Source organism: Pistacia vera, unplaced genomic scaffold (assembly GCF_008641045.1).
Source record: "Pistacia vera cultivar Batoury unplaced genomic scaffold, PisVer_v2 Contig584, whole genome shotgun sequence".
NCBI classification, from domain to species: Eukaryota; Viridiplantae; Streptophyta; class Magnoliopsida; order Sapindales; family Anacardiaceae; genus Pistacia; species Pistacia vera.
In genome coordinates, this window is record NW_022196428.1 from 107081 (window position 1) to 122187 (window position 15107).

General features: G+C 34.2%; 3 protein-coding genes across 3 annotated transcripts; all 3 read right to left on the minus strand.

Annotated features, from left to right (window-relative positions):
• Positions 1-235: 235 nt before the first annotated feature.
• LOC116109615 (F-box/kelch-repeat protein At3g06240-like) lies at positions 236-3343 on the minus strand. Its single transcript, XM_031395847.1, has 2 exons — positions 2221-3343; positions 236-305 (listed from the first exon to the last, which is right to left on the minus strand). Exon 1 carries the CDS (start codon positions 3278-3280, stop codon positions 2237-2239), a length of 1044 nt encoding a protein of 347 aa, XP_031251707.1. The 5' UTR covers positions 3281-3343; the 3' UTR covers positions 236-305; positions 2221-2236.
• A 615-nt stretch (positions 3344-3958) lies between these two features.
• Positions 3959-4669, minus strand: LOC116109613. The gene has a single exon (XM_031395845.1). It carries the CDS (start codon positions 4602-4604, stop codon positions 4053-4055), a length of 552 nt encoding a protein of 183 aa, XP_031251705.1. The 5' UTR covers positions 4605-4669; the 3' UTR covers positions 3959-4052.
• Positions 4670-13225: 8556 nt separating this feature from the next.
• On the minus strand, positions 13226-14723 carry LOC116109614 (glycine-rich cell wall structural protein-like). The gene is made up of 2 exons (XM_031395846.1): positions 14453-14723; positions 13226-13629 (listed from the first exon to the last, which is right to left on the minus strand). Exons 1-2 carry the CDS (start codon positions 14553-14555, stop codon positions 13280-13282), a joined length of 453 nt encoding a protein of 150 aa, XP_031251706.1. The 5' UTR covers positions 14556-14723; the 3' UTR covers positions 13226-13279.
• Between the last annotated feature and the right edge of the window lie 384 nt (positions 14724-15107).

Consider the following 15107-nt stretch of genomic DNA (forward strand, 5'->3'; position numbering starts at 1 on the left):
CCAAACCCAGATTGCATACAATGCAATCCAAATCAACCAAATTTAGATCATTTTGGTTCAATTTGACTATATACATAACTTGGGTACAAATATCATAATACGAACTTGTTTGTATATATACTCAGTGCACATATCCTGATAGCACAACTAACATTAGATTTAAAGCCCAATCATGCAAGATCTTCGACAACATTTTCAGTCAGAAAACAGTTAAACATACACGTAGATGCCCTATATATACAAATGGAATACACAGTATCCGAACACTCCACCTGCTCTCCTACTGCCTGAAAATCCCAGCTTTCCTGGCATCCACAATGGAAACCCCTGTGAAAAGCAGGTCAAATAACTCTAACAAGATGAAAATGATAACAAAACCATATATTCAACCAAAACATTGGCATATACTATCCTATATCAATGTACAAATTCATACATACCACCACAAACTGCCGGAATCTTTATTCTTGGAAATATACTTGATAATTTAACATGTACAAAAACTAAAGCAAAGCTCAATTCCAAGATAATGACTCTGACCACATCCAAACTCATTACAGGCAGAGCAAATTGATTTCCAGTTCCTAGCCAAAAGTCCTATCAATTGATATTATTCCCTTCATTCTTTGTCGCTTTGCAGTTTGCACTTCAAATTTTGCAAATGCACTATCCTTTTTAATTAAATTTATAGTAGATACCATAAACACTCCTATTTTGTTTTGAGTACTAATTAATATAAAAGTAAATTTTCTCTACAAACAAGTTGGATAATCATTGAATAGATGTTTATAGAATAAATATCCAAACAAACTTCAAACTGAGATTTGAAATTTGAACATTTAATCATCTCATATGCAATAATGATTAAACAAAAAAAAATGGTGGGTCTTGCTCAGTATGTACAATTGACAGAAACTTATTAATCATCCTACCCTGTTTTCATTCATATATACCCTCTGAAGGTAGTAATTTAAGCTTAAAAGCAAGCAACTATGAAGAAATAGATGGTCAGCACCACAGGTAGCAGTTAAGTGTGAAATGGCAACGGTACATAGATATCATAAAGATGAATTTTTTAACATTCAAAGAATATATTAACGTGCAAACCAATGTAAGTTCATTTGAAATTGTTATAAAAATTACATAGTAGCCACCCACCAATGTCAAGATCTAGCATCAGAACAAAACAAGTCCTAGGTGATACAAGTTTTTAAGTCCTCAAGTTAAAATAGTGTCACCATGCCCTGTAGCCTAGATCCAGAACTCCAAGTTTTCTCTCGACAAAAGGCAGACTTTGCAAATCACCACTTGATATCCAGGTTGCAAGAACAAAGAGAGATAATAGCAGATATACCTTACGAACCCATTTATTTCCCAGGAAAATAATACGAAGCTTCTAATGCAAAATACTGTAGCATAACTGTGAATCCAGTGAAGATTAGGACATTTAGAAATTTATCATCCCTCCTACGCAACAGCTACTGATCATGTAACTTATAACTATGAAATTTGCAGACCCAAATTTTTACATATATCTAATTGCATAGATATAATACATTTGGTTTGCTATGCACAAAGAAATATTGGAATGTTCTCATTAAATTTTTTTTGGAATCATCTATCTATTTCCGTATGGATATAACATTGGTTTGCTGTGGTTACCAGAACAAATTAGAACAAGCCAATTTCTGTTTCTTGTTCCCATTTTGGCAAAGTTAGTACATGCCGAAATGGCGATAAAATATAAACTATATTGTCAGATCAGTCTGGCCATGTCCCTGATAACAATTTCCCGCTGTTGATTTACAATTTCCCGTTGATAACAAAAATGAGGAAAACAGGGGGAGAAAGAAAGTTGGAAGCACCTAAGAATGAAATGAAATATGATTGCAAGAAATATGGTTTTCACAATAGCTTCGCATATGGACAATATGACAAAACTGAACCATGATCCAATTTTGTTTCATTAATTATCAAATTCATGATATCCATCAATAAATCAAGTAATTCAACAACAAAATTCTTCATCATTGAAGTAAAGTCTAACCGTAAAACAAATCTTAAAAATTTGTTATAATAAGAACAATTGCAGCAACACAGTAGATACACCACTAAATTGCATAACCAAAGGACAATTTTATTTAATAAACACAGACACTAAAGCTATGACAAAGTAGAGCATAAATAAGACAAGCATAGATGGAGTTCAACTGATATTACCTTCCATTAACAAATCTCAATTCCTATTCCCATAATTGGGTGAGACAAGGCTCTCCACATAAATATCAGCATCAAACAGAAGCGGCATGTCAAAAACCACAAAATCTTTACATGAACCATCTCTCCGATTACAAAGGACTAGCTGCTGCTCATTCACAGCCAACAACATTTTACAATTCTTCCACATGCATAACGGCCTCAACACATGATACGGTTGTTGCATTAAAACTTTCGTCCAAGATTTCTCTACACCATACTCTTTCATAACCCAAAATTCTCTTCTAAGGTCCCCATGATGATGCAACACACACAGACACCCTCCAAGAACCCCAGTCGCGAGCGAAAACAATCCAAAGTCTCTCAAAGCTTCAGGTAGCGAAATGTCTTTAAAAACCTCCTCCACCAAATCAAACGCAGCAACTACCACATTAGCAACACCATCACCAGGCCTAGTCAAAACCCAATGAATTGCCCCATTAAGTGGCGTACCCGAAGCACCAACCGGATATAAATAATGACAATCTTTGACCCTTCTCCAAGACCCGGTTCTCAGCGAAAACACACACACAATTGATGGAACAATCACTTTCACAAGCTTATAATCATCAATGACTTCAGAATAACCAAACCCATGTATACTACTATAATTTAAACTAGTCAACTGAAACTCCGGAATTCTCTTGGCCTCTCTGGTTGCAGGATTGAACAAAAAGAAAACTTTAGGCACAGGCATTATACACAACAACCCATTGCAAGAGCCAAAGATTTGAACTTGGTCATTTCTGGGAATCGATTTCAACGGAAAATCAAGCTTTACAGCAACCACTTCTTCATCGATGGGTGTCGCTTCATGGTTTACAGAGTAAAGTGAGTGAGAAGCGAGAATGAGTTTGTGGGTATTATTGTGGCGGAGGTGTGAGGTGACAAAGTGAGGATCGTTGATTAAAGCAAGCCATGGCTTGGATACGCACCTGAATCGACATAGGGATTTGACGGGGAGTCGTAACAGTATGTCAATGATGATCTCTTGTGGAAGAGTCTTTGCTGAGCGACTGGACATTGTTTATCTTTTATGAAAAAAAAAATCACAAAATTCATGAATAAAAAAAGTGATTAATTCAACCTAAATTTAAATAAAAAATGTGTTCTAAGAGAAAAGGAAAGGGGAAAAGAGGGCGAAGAGAGACGAAAAAAAAAGAAAAGAAGAAAACCCAAAATGAAAAGACAATAGTACCCCTAAAGTGTTAGACGTATATATTATATATATTTTTTGTGTCCGGTAAATGAAATAGATCTTTTAAATTTTATAATATATTGTCAATCCAATTTTACAAACAAATGCAATACTATTTATTTGTTGTTAATCGATAATTGGTTGATCAATTACATAATTTAAATACAATTCTATGCAATGCAATTTAATTTGTTTTGTTTTTTTTAAAAAAAAATTAAATTACATTACATAGAATTGAACATCAAACTTCCATTACATTCCTTCAAATTGATACTCTTTAAATTTTTAATAAATAATATTTTCCTCCTCTCTCCTGCCTAAATATTTTACTTTGGCTGAATCTCGAATCTAAATGATGATATAATTTGATCTGTACAGAAGATACCCTAATTTATTAATCACAATTAAGTCTAGAAAGAATGTTATCCATATATACTCTTCAATAAATGGATAGAAATAGGTTGACCATGGATTTGGACATGAAGAACATCAGTCATCATATCATTCCCACAAATTTAATTTAATTCCTTGGATTAAAGTTTCAATTACCCATTAAACAAGCCCTAATCCAACATACAATTTTAATGCAATACAATTCTCAACCAAGGAAAAGCTCTAATTGGGATTTATTTTCTTGATCGATTATGTCAAGAAATACTGGATCTACCGTCACATGACTGTCCACGTGTACCTTAAACTTATGATCCCACCACAACACCTTCGCCATACCCGCAATATCCACCTTAGCATCAAGCACCATCTCTCTCTTCGCCACGTCACCGAAAAACTTAGCGGCGTGATGTGTGAGCTCAAGCCCGTCCAGCCGAGCCGGGATTTGGAGCAGCTGGCAGGACCGAGCTGGCTGCGACCCGGCCTTCACAGGACCCGAGCCGAGGAGTGAGCCTTCGTAGAAGATGGACATGGTAGTAGAAGAGTAGTTGATGGGAGTGATGTTGGGATTGGTGACGTGTATGGTGAGGATGAGATCGGCGTCGGCGACTGGTAGCTTGAGCTTAAAGGAGGTGAGTTTGATTGAAATTAAGTGGAATGTAGGATCCTTGGGCTTGGCCCTGAAGACAGCCGTCGCGACAGTGGCTGCTGCGGCTCCGACGAAGGCAGACGTCCAGCTCCATTTTACCTTTTTGCCCATGATATTTGACGGATATTCCTGGCTTTTTGGATTCTAAAACGTAGTGGGATGCAAGAAAGAGATAGAATCGGTGGGACTTGGGAATTGGACTAGAAATGACTGTAATGTCCTCTTTCCTTTGTGTAGGTAGCGGGTCGGGTTTTGGAGGGTAGTTTTGGTAATGGACGTGAGTTTAAAAGATAAGAGGAGTTTTGGACGGATGAAATAGGATTGCGATGTCGGCTGGGTAAGGAATATGGATAAAGAGTTTATTCTGGCTTCGTTGAAGGACACGTGTAAATGTTGGAAAATTCAAATGGAATTGAACATGCACGTCGCATTTTTTGTACAAATAATTTTAGAAACGATTCAGTTAAGTCAAGTGGGCATTTGTTAGTTTGGGCCACGTGATTGTATTTGGGCTTAACAACAATTCGGGCCCAACATATATCTAGACGTCGGATATATCATGATTTTTAAATTTGGTTGGGTTGTGAAGAAATTAGTTTATATTAAATATTATTGATTTTTCGTATTATAGATTCATAATGAATTTTTAATGTAAAGGCGATTCATTTACTACGAGAATAATTTTCAAAACTTTTTTTTTTTTTAAATTTTTGGGTTTTTCAAATCATACAAAATTGATGTAATATGTTTGTTTTTCCATTTTTATTAACCGTGTAAACCATACCATTCATGTTTTAATGTACAGAGTTGTTTGTATACTAATAATTAACTTAGGTTAATGATACTATTCATATCTCAATTTATCTGGCTATTTGTCTACTAAAAAAATTGCAACCATGAAAGACCACTCTTTTAGACATGATATGAAACTTTTTCCGTGTTTCTTGTATCAGTTTTAAAAGTTTTCAAATTATAAGATTGATTTACCAAACAGGCAAACACATCAACAAAAAGATTAATGTGTCATATATTGATATTATTGTTTTATTTTAATTTCCTCAAATATCTTAATAAAATTTAGAAAATATAGAATTGGTGAGAATTACATTCTATTCTCACTAATAGTATTTATATTATAAACTCATTATAATCTCTGATATTATTTATTTTTTAATTATTGTCATGCATATATTATGACTTCCAATAGTGTTAGGTTTACAACTCATTTTCACAACTTTCTCTCACAATTTTCGACATAGCAACTCGCCATTGGTTAGCTCATATATGAGTAGGTGAGACACATACAAGCAGGCAACACCCATTTTGCGAGCTGACCATTGACAAGCTGCTACACCGGAGGTTGTGAGAGAAAGTTATGGACCCAACATTACTTTATGACTTCATATATCATAAAATATACATTGGATGATTGATTAAAAAAAGAAAAAAAAAGTTTATTTATATGTTAATGTTGATACGAAATTTGCACTAACTTGAGAGAACCGATTGACCTTGACCGAATCAGAACTTATGTATACTTGATTAAAGATAACCAACGATTGAATGTAAAAAATGCCTAATAATGTAAAGAACATAAAGGATTTTAAAAGTGGTTCGACAAGTTAAAACTTGAGTCTACATCTACTGTTATTTTATTGCTTTTGAGTGATTACAAGAACAATATAGAATGTATGAATATTTGCTAACCCCTCTCTCTTTATTTGAGGAGGTTTATATACAAGTTTGTAATTAATGGGGAGAGATAAGTTCGACATTGCAATCAGAGTTGGTTTGCAATCCCATGATCTTTGCGATCGTGCGCTGCCAATAATGTCTATCTTATCTCTTTTGAAATATTCGAGATTAGAGTTTATCTTTGATTTCGTTGAATAGCTGTTTGGGTTGATCGTTGTGACGAGCTTCACCTAGGTCGTGCTTACTCTGAATCGAATCGACTCTAGGTTGAGCTTGCTTTTGAGTTAAGCTACCTCTCTGCGAGCTCTTATGGCAAAAATACATACAACACTTAATGAGAAAATATCATGAATATTTGTGAACATGTTATTGTTATGCAATTGACTAACATACATTTTAACCAAATTAATAGACTTTAAAAATGTGTAGTACCCAAATTTAAAAAAAAAAAAAAATAATAATAATAATAGAAAGATACAAGCGTCTTACCTCTTCAAAACTATGACATGAATAAAAATAAAACTATTGGTTTGGATGAAACCAATAAAGGATTAGGGAAAAAAAAAAAAAAAAAAAAAAAGAAACAGGTTTAATGTATCATATAATTATAATGAATAAACCAAATGGGCAAACAAATTTAGTTATCTAATATAAAACACAAGAAAACAACTAATTTAAACCCCTTTCATTTTGACAAACTACATTTTGCCCCCCCGCCCCCTTTTTTTAATTAGTTTAGTAGATAAAACTTTTCATCCTCTCAACTAATCCTAACACTTAATAATTAGTTTGTTAAGCCAGTTATTAGTTGGTTAATTAGTTAGGAATTAGTTTGATAATTAGTTAAGAATTTGTTTTAGTTAGTTGTAGTTTGTTACAAGATAAAGTGATGAAGCTCCTGTATATAAGCTATAACCTCTGTATCTTTCAATTCAATTCAATAAAACGAATTCATTTTTATGTTACAAATTCATTTCTTCACATGGTATCAGAGCCGTGTTCTCTTTTGTTTTCTTGAACTCCAAACTGTTTTCTCCGCTGTATCAATGGCTGCCTCTGCATCAACCGTGGTTCCTTCTCAAGATCCAACTACTCCATATTATCTTCATCCCAATGAAAATCCCGCTGCAGTTTTAGTGTCTCCAGTTCTTCATGGGACCAACTACCATGCTTGGGCAAGATCTATGAAGATAGCTTTACTCTCAAAGAACAAATTGAAGTTTGTAGATGGCACCATTAAAATTTCTTCAAGTAATGATTCTTTATACTCTGCTTGGGAAAGATGTAACACCATGATATTGTCATGGTTAACTCATTCTCTTTCTCCTTCAATAACAAGCTCTATTTTGTGGATTGATAAAGCATAAGATGTATGGGATGACTTGCGGGAAAGATTTTCTCAAGGGGATGTTTTCAGAATCTCTGACTTACAAGAGGAAATATATGCCTTTAAGCAAGAAAACAAGAATGTAACAGAATATTTCACTGAATTGAAAATTCTTTAGGATGAACTGTTAAATTTCAGGCCATTACCTTCATGTACTTGTGCTGTCCCATGTTCTTGTGGAGCTTTGAGCAAGATCAAAATTTACCAAAACAATGATTATGTAACTCGGTTCCTCAAGGGACTGGGTGATCAATTTACAACAGTCAGATCTCAAATCATGCTTATGGATCCACTGCCGTCCATCAACAAAGTCTTTTCTCTGGTGGTTCAACAAGAAGGGCAGATGAATCTAAGGGCATCAAAGGTATTTGTCCACAAGACCAACAATCAACAAAATTTCAAGTCACAACAACCTAAAATTTCCCTGGTCCTACAAACAGTCATGGTAATAATGATAATAGATTTTGCACTTTTTGTGGCAAGCCACGCCATACAATTGAGACTTGTTATAAGAAACATGGATATCCTCCAGGATACAAGCCTCGAAATGTTCATTCTGCTACTCACAATGTGGTAACTGGTGATGATGCCGAAGGTACTGAAGTTTCTGCTTTACAAACTGACATGTCAAAAGGTAATCTTGAGCATTCAGGTGTTACTCTAACTCAAGAACAATATCATCAGTTGGTTGCTTTACTCCAATCTACCAATCTGGAAAAATCTTCTCACACTACAAATCAAGTTTTATCTCATCCTAACCATCATCTTTCTGCTAATTTTTCTGCTTCACAAGGTAATCATTTCTTACCATCTTGTTCCTCTAATACTGGACATTGGTGCCACTGACCACATTACCCATTCACTGTCATCTTTTATCTCTTATAAACGTATTAAACATATCACCATAACTTTACCGAATGGTGCTAAAATCACCACAAATACCTCAAGCACAGTTTCCTTTTCTGACAGATTAATCCTTACCGAAGTCTTGTATGTGCCTGAATTTTCTTTTAACTTGATATCCGTTACTAAGCTTACATCTTTCACTCCTTGTTGCCTAATCTTTCAAAACTCTTGTTGTCTAATTCAGGAAGTGAACTCGTGGAAGACGATTGGTTCAGCTAAGGTGGTTGACGGCCTATATGTAATGCATAAACCTGCAACTTTTTTTACCCCTTTTTCTCTTGTTTCTTTGGCATCTACAGATAAGGTTCCTGACCTCTGGCACTATCGACTTGGTCACTTATCTAATTCCAGGATCAAGCTTTTATCTTCTCTTATTCCAAGTCTTAAATTGAATGATAATTTAGCTTGTAGTGTATGTCATTTTGCAAAACATAGGCGTTTACCCTTTCCTGTAAGTCATTCAAAAACAAATAAAAGCTTTGATCTTATTCATGCTGATATATGGGGACCCTTTTCCACTTACTCTATTCATGGACATCGTTACTTTCTCACCATTGTTGATGATTGCACACGTTACACTTGGGTTTATTTGTTGCAAAATAAATCTGAAGTTAAGCATTTAATTCCTTCCATTTTTAACCTGACTGAAACTCAATTTGGTGTTAAAATAAAATGCATTCGCACTGATAATGGTGGTGAATTTACTTTGCCCCAATTCTATGCATCTAAAGGAGTCATTCACCAAACTTCATGCGTTGAAACTCCTCAGCAGAATGGTTTGGTTGAACGCAAACACCAACACATATTAAATGTTGCTCGTTCACTACTTTTTCAGTCCTCTTTGCCAAAACTCTATTGGAGTTATGCTATCCTTCTTGCTGTGTACCTAATGAACCGAGTTCCTTCTCCTCTTCTGCACAATCAGTCTCCCTTTCACCTGCTCTACAACACCATTCCAGATTATGAAACCTTACGTGTGTTTGGTTGTTTGTGTTTTGCTTCAACCTTGCTTGCTAATCGCACAAAGTTTGATCCAAGGGCTCGCAAATGTGTCTTTCTTGGCTACAAAAGTAATACTAAAGGTTTTATCCTTTTAGATATTCATTCTAAGGAAATGTTTGTTTCTCGAAATGTGTCTTTTCAGGAACACATTTTTCCTTTTGCCCATACAACACAATCTGCTCCTTTATTACAAGCTAATTCTTTTCCATCTGATCTTACACCTCCTCAGCCTTCTTTTAATGATGTTTCTTCTTCAACACATACTAATGTCTCTTCCTCACAACCGTCGTGTCACTCTGAACGTCAAAGAAAACCACCATCTTACTTGCAGAATTATCATTGCAACATGGCTGCTGTATCTGCTCCCAACGTCTTTCCACAAGGTAACTCTTCTTATCGCTTATCTTCTGTTCTTTCTTATTCTAACCTTTTTCCTTCACACCTGCATTTTATTCTTGCACTATTTGCTGTCTCTGAACCAAAATCATATAGCCAAGCCATCAAACACAAGTGTTGGCAAGATGCCATGCAGGCTGAAATTCAAGCTCTTGCGCAGAATAACACCTGGGTACTCACTGATCTACCTTCTGATAAGTCTCCAATAGGCTACAAATGGGTTTATCGCATCAAACATAGAGCTGATGGAACGATTGAGCGCTAGAAGGCGCGTTTGGTAGCCAAAGGCTACACACAAACTGAAGGAGTGGACTATTTCGATACATTTTTGCCTATTGCCAAGATGACTACTGTTCGTTTACTTCTTGCATTAGCGGCTTCCTTGAACTAGCATCTTAAGCAGCTTGATGTTAATAATTCCTTCCTTCATGGTGACCTTCATGAAGATGTTTATACGGTTTTAGCTCCAGGCTTTAAATCAGCTAATCCAACTAAAGTCTGCAAGCTACAAAAATCGCTTTATGAACTAAAATAGGCTAGCTATCAATGGTTTGCAAAGTTTACTTCTGCTTTGGTTAAAATGGGTTACTCTCCATCACCTTCTGATCACTCTTTATTTGTCAAGCATTGTTCCAGTAGCATTACTGTCCTACTTGTTTACGTAGATGATGTTATTTTGGTTGGAAATGATTTGCATGAGATTGATGTTGTTAAGAATTATTTAGATGCCACGTTCAAAATCAAAGATCTTGGTGATCTTAAGTTTTTTCTTGGCTTAGAGGTGGCTCACACAACTAAAGGCCTTGTGTTATCTCAGCGTAAATATGCCCTTGATATCTTGGCTGATACTGGTTTTCTGGAATCCAAACTTGCTAAGACACCCCTTGACACTTCTTCAAAGCTAACAAAAGATGCTGGTGTTCCTCTAGAAGACAGTTCTATGTATCGGAGTTTAGTTGGTCGTTTGTTGTATCTCACCTCTACACGTCCTGACATATCTTTTGATGTACAACAGCTTAGTCAATATATGGACAAGCCCACTTCTTTGTATTTACAAGCTGCGCATTGTGTCCTACGTTATCTCAAGAACTGCCCTGCTCTTGGTATTTTTTTCTCTGCCTCTTCTTCATTAACACTGAAAGCTTTCAGTGATTCCGATTGGGCTAGCTGTCTGGATACCAGGAGGTCAATCATTGGTTTCTGAACCTTTCTTGGTTCATCTCTGATTAGTTGGTGTGCTAAGAAGCAGCCCACGGTGTCCCGCTCTTCGTCAGAAGCAAATATCGTGCTTTAGCTCCTGTCACTTGTGAGCTCTAGTGGCTTGCTTATCTGCTCCGAGACCTTCATGTACCGCATCCTCATCCTGCTCTGATTTTTTGCGACAATAAATCTGCACTTCATATTGCTGCAAATCCAACCTTCCATGAACGTACCAAACACATAGAGATAGACTGTCATATTGTGCGTGAGAAGGTTAAAACAGGTCTGATACATCTCATGCCTTGTTCTTCTTCAGATCAATTAGCTGATCTCTTCACCAAGTCTCTCGCTCGTGCTCCGTTTCAAGCATTACTTCTCAAGTTGGGAATGTTGTCTATCCATTCTCCAGCTTGCGAGGGGCTCTCAACTAATCCTAACACTTAATAATTAGTTTGTTAAGCTAGTTATTAGTTGGTTAATTAGTTAGGAATTAGTTTGATAATTAGTTAAGAATTTGTTTCAGTTAGTTGTAGTTTGTTACAAGATAAAGTGATGAAGCTCCTGTATATAAGTTGTAACCTCTGTATCTTTCAATTCAATTCAATAAAATGAATTCATTTTTACGTTACAAATTCATTTCTTCACACATCCACTTTTGTTTAATCTTTACCTTTACACGATTTTTATCTTGTATTAATTTTTACCTCTACACGATTTTTATGTCTTCATTCTAGCAACTTTAACACTAAAGTAATTCTAGCGTTAGAGTGCCTTCACTGGAGCATTAGAATTTTTGTTTTTAAATTTCTCCAAATTAGCGTTAAAACTTAAATATTAAGATTTCTTAAACTAACAAATAAATTAACTAATTATATTTTATAAAAAATAATTAAAAATGAATAGTATATATATATATAAGAGTTATTTTAACTATCTAAAAATAAGAAATAATTTTTTTTTCCCTAAATGTTTGAGTGAAGAGGGTAAAAATGTAAAGAAATTGAATACTAGATCTCATATGATAACCCAATCAAGAAGATGTCAGATTTCAATTTTACCCTTAAAAAAGATGATTTTTTTTTTTTTATTATTATTTTTTTTTTAACAAAGAAACAAGTCCAATTCATTTAAAGGAAAACGATATTTTTCCACCCAAGGTTTGGCAAAACGATACTTTTTTACCTGTCAAGTTTTAAAATGATATTTTTCCACCATTCGTCAAGTTCTGTTATGTTTTATGTTAATATTTGACTGAAAAGATGAAAATACCCTTAAATATTTGACTTTATAAATTTTTTGTTATTTTTGAATTAGCCAAAAAGTAAGATATTAAAAAGTCAAAAAAGAAAAAATAGTTAACCCCAACTAAAAAGTTAAGATTAATGCTATAGAATTGTTTAAAGTTAAATAACCTTAATATTTATTTAGTTATTTATTTATTTAAAATATCATAAATATCTCATCACTATTATTCAATAATCTATTAATATAATGTTTTTCATTTTCACTAATTAACATGGAAAATCTTAATAGTTAATATTCCTAATTAATTAAATAAACAAATGAAAAAAATGTATCTTTACACTTGAGTAAAGACTTTGTTTAACTAAATTTTAATTTATAATAAATTATTTAAAGGTATTTATGTTTTTTAGTCAAATATTAACAGAAAGAGTAATGCTACATGTATAAACAAGTTTTCCAAAGATTTGTGTACAAACTGATATGACACAAAATAAATGGAAGAGTGAATATGAGGAGTTTGACTTTTTATATTCACTATTCTATTCATTTTATGACACATCAGTTTGTACACGAATCTTTGTAAGATTTGTTTGTACATCTAGTAGAAAATACTAACAAAACCTGACGAAAGGTAGGAAAGTATTATTTTGAAACTTAATGGGTGGAATAGTATTGTTTCGCCAAACCTTGGGTGGAAAAATGTCGTTTTCCCTTCATTTAAATCCAACCGGATTCAATTTGCCTTCATTCTGTTGAAGTTATATACCTAACGAAACAATCTATATTAATTAATTAACTTATAATACTATAATTATCAATAAAAATACTAAGAATTTGATTAAATTAGATGATCCTGTTGAAAACTATTAGCTCGAAAATGCAAAGTTAAACTGCAAAAACATGTGAAAATCTGAATATATTTGCATTATAATCACACTGAATTCCAATTATAGCCCTATATAAAATATACAAAAAAAATAATAGAAATAAAAACAGAGAAAACCAAATAACTCAGGCCACAGTAACCGGGGCTAGCAGTGTTGGAACCATGGTGGCGGCGGCCGTGGTAGCCACCGGCACCAGCTGCATAGAGAGGAATCACAGCTCCACCGCCCACTTGGCCATCGTTTCCTCCTTCACCGTGACCACCTCCGTTTCCATGCCCACCAGCTCCATGACCTCCTGCTCCACCTCCATGACCTCCTCCTCCACCTCCGCGCCTATTAACAGATACCATCACTCCCTCTTTCGACGTAAATTTTTGTGGGTTTCCTTTTTCACTAGCATTCTGTCGCTGTTTAAACTCTACAAAGTAAGTTATCATGCTAAGTTCATCAATGAGTAACATAAAAATAAATAAATAAAAACAATAGGGCCCGACAATTCTATGATTCTACTTTTGCCGGCCAATCTTTGTATGACAGATTAGCACGACCGATTGAGTAAAGAAAAATAGTTTCACTCAAAGCTTCTATGCTGCATCTACACGCAAGGAATGTCTGCGACTTGGAGTAAAAATCCTGTTGGATAGAATGATTCATTCATCTTTTATTTTCTTTTTAATATTCTCGGGATTTTTTTTTTTTTTTTTTTTTTTTTTTTGGTAATGTGGTGTTTAGCTCACTTATACTCACCTCAATTAATCTCTTAAATTCTTTGAATACCCTACAAACCTAAAAAAACAGTAAGTCATATTGTGGAACTTAAGTTCTTTGAATACCCTACAAACCCAAAAAAACAATAAGTCATATTGTGGAAAAATTATAATGTGGTAAGTGACTCTAAAAACTCAAGAAATTAAGGAAGGTAACAAATTTCCTTGACCATCAAGCCAATCCCAGTTTTTTTTTTTTTTTTGGTTTTACCAATAGAAGAAAAGAAAAAAAAAAAGCCTTGATCTTTTCAAATTCCAACCGTTTATTTATTATTATCTCAAGAAGAATACATAAATAATTAGAGATTTAATTTGTAGAAAAAACTATAAACTAATTGTTATCATCTAGAATCTCCAACCAAGAACACAGAGATTGTTTTAAATTAGATTTTGATTCAACAGGGGGTAGGAATTATGATTGAAAAACAGCAATAATAAAACTAAAAGAAAAGAAAAGATAGTTAATGAAATTACCTGTATCCAACTGAGTATTGTTAGAACGTTGATATGCAAGAAGAAGATGAAGTTGATGAAAGAAGAGCAATAAAAAGAAGAATCCGAGTTTTGTGAAGCCCATATTTCAGTATTCGCAAGCGGTGGTTAATAAAAGCCTTGCCTTCAATATATATTACACTTTGCTCGAGCTTCTTGAATCGATGTTTTTCGTGTGAATCTTAACAGGAAGTTTCGGCGTATCTTCCCTACAAAAGTCTAACGAACGCCATTAATACTTGTAGTAAGGAAAGAGAATATTTTCAAGTAACAACTATTTAATGTAAATATAATAGATTTTAAGGAATGTTGTGGATTGATAAAGTAAACTAAAAAAAAATGTTATCACTTTTTACGTGGAGGAAGAGAGACGTTCCTTTCTCTTTTTAATGATAAGTTGCATAAATTTAGTGTTTTTAGGTTTGTTTTTATAGCCTTCTAATTAATTTTTTATTTGTTTTCTGTGCTTTTATGTTAGTTTTTGTTAAGTTTGAAATATGAATGGTTAGCTATTGATTTGGAGAATTTTGTAATTTTCAAGCGTTAATTGAATAGATTGGAGCATTGGAATAAAATTGGAACTCAAAGCTTGAAGAAATTGCGATTAGCTGACAAATTTGAAGGCCATGGGCTTGCC

Coding starts and splice junctions, on each gene's coding strand:
- LOC116109614 (XM_031395846.1), bottom strand. CDS start 14,555: ATGGGCTTCACAAAACTCGGATTCTTCTTTTTATTGCTCTTCTTTCAT. Junction 13,630..14,452: donor CAATACTCAGTTGGATACAG/GTAATTTCATTA, acceptor CTTACTTTGTAG/AGTTTAAACAGCGACAGAAT.
- LOC116109613 (XM_031395845.1), bottom strand. CDS start 4,604: ATGGGCAAAAAGGTAAAATGGAGCTGGACGTCTGCCTTCGTCGGAGCC.
- LOC116109615 (XM_031395847.1), bottom strand. CDS start 3,280: ATGTCCAGTCGCTCAGCAAAGACTCTTCCACAAGAGATCATCATTGAC.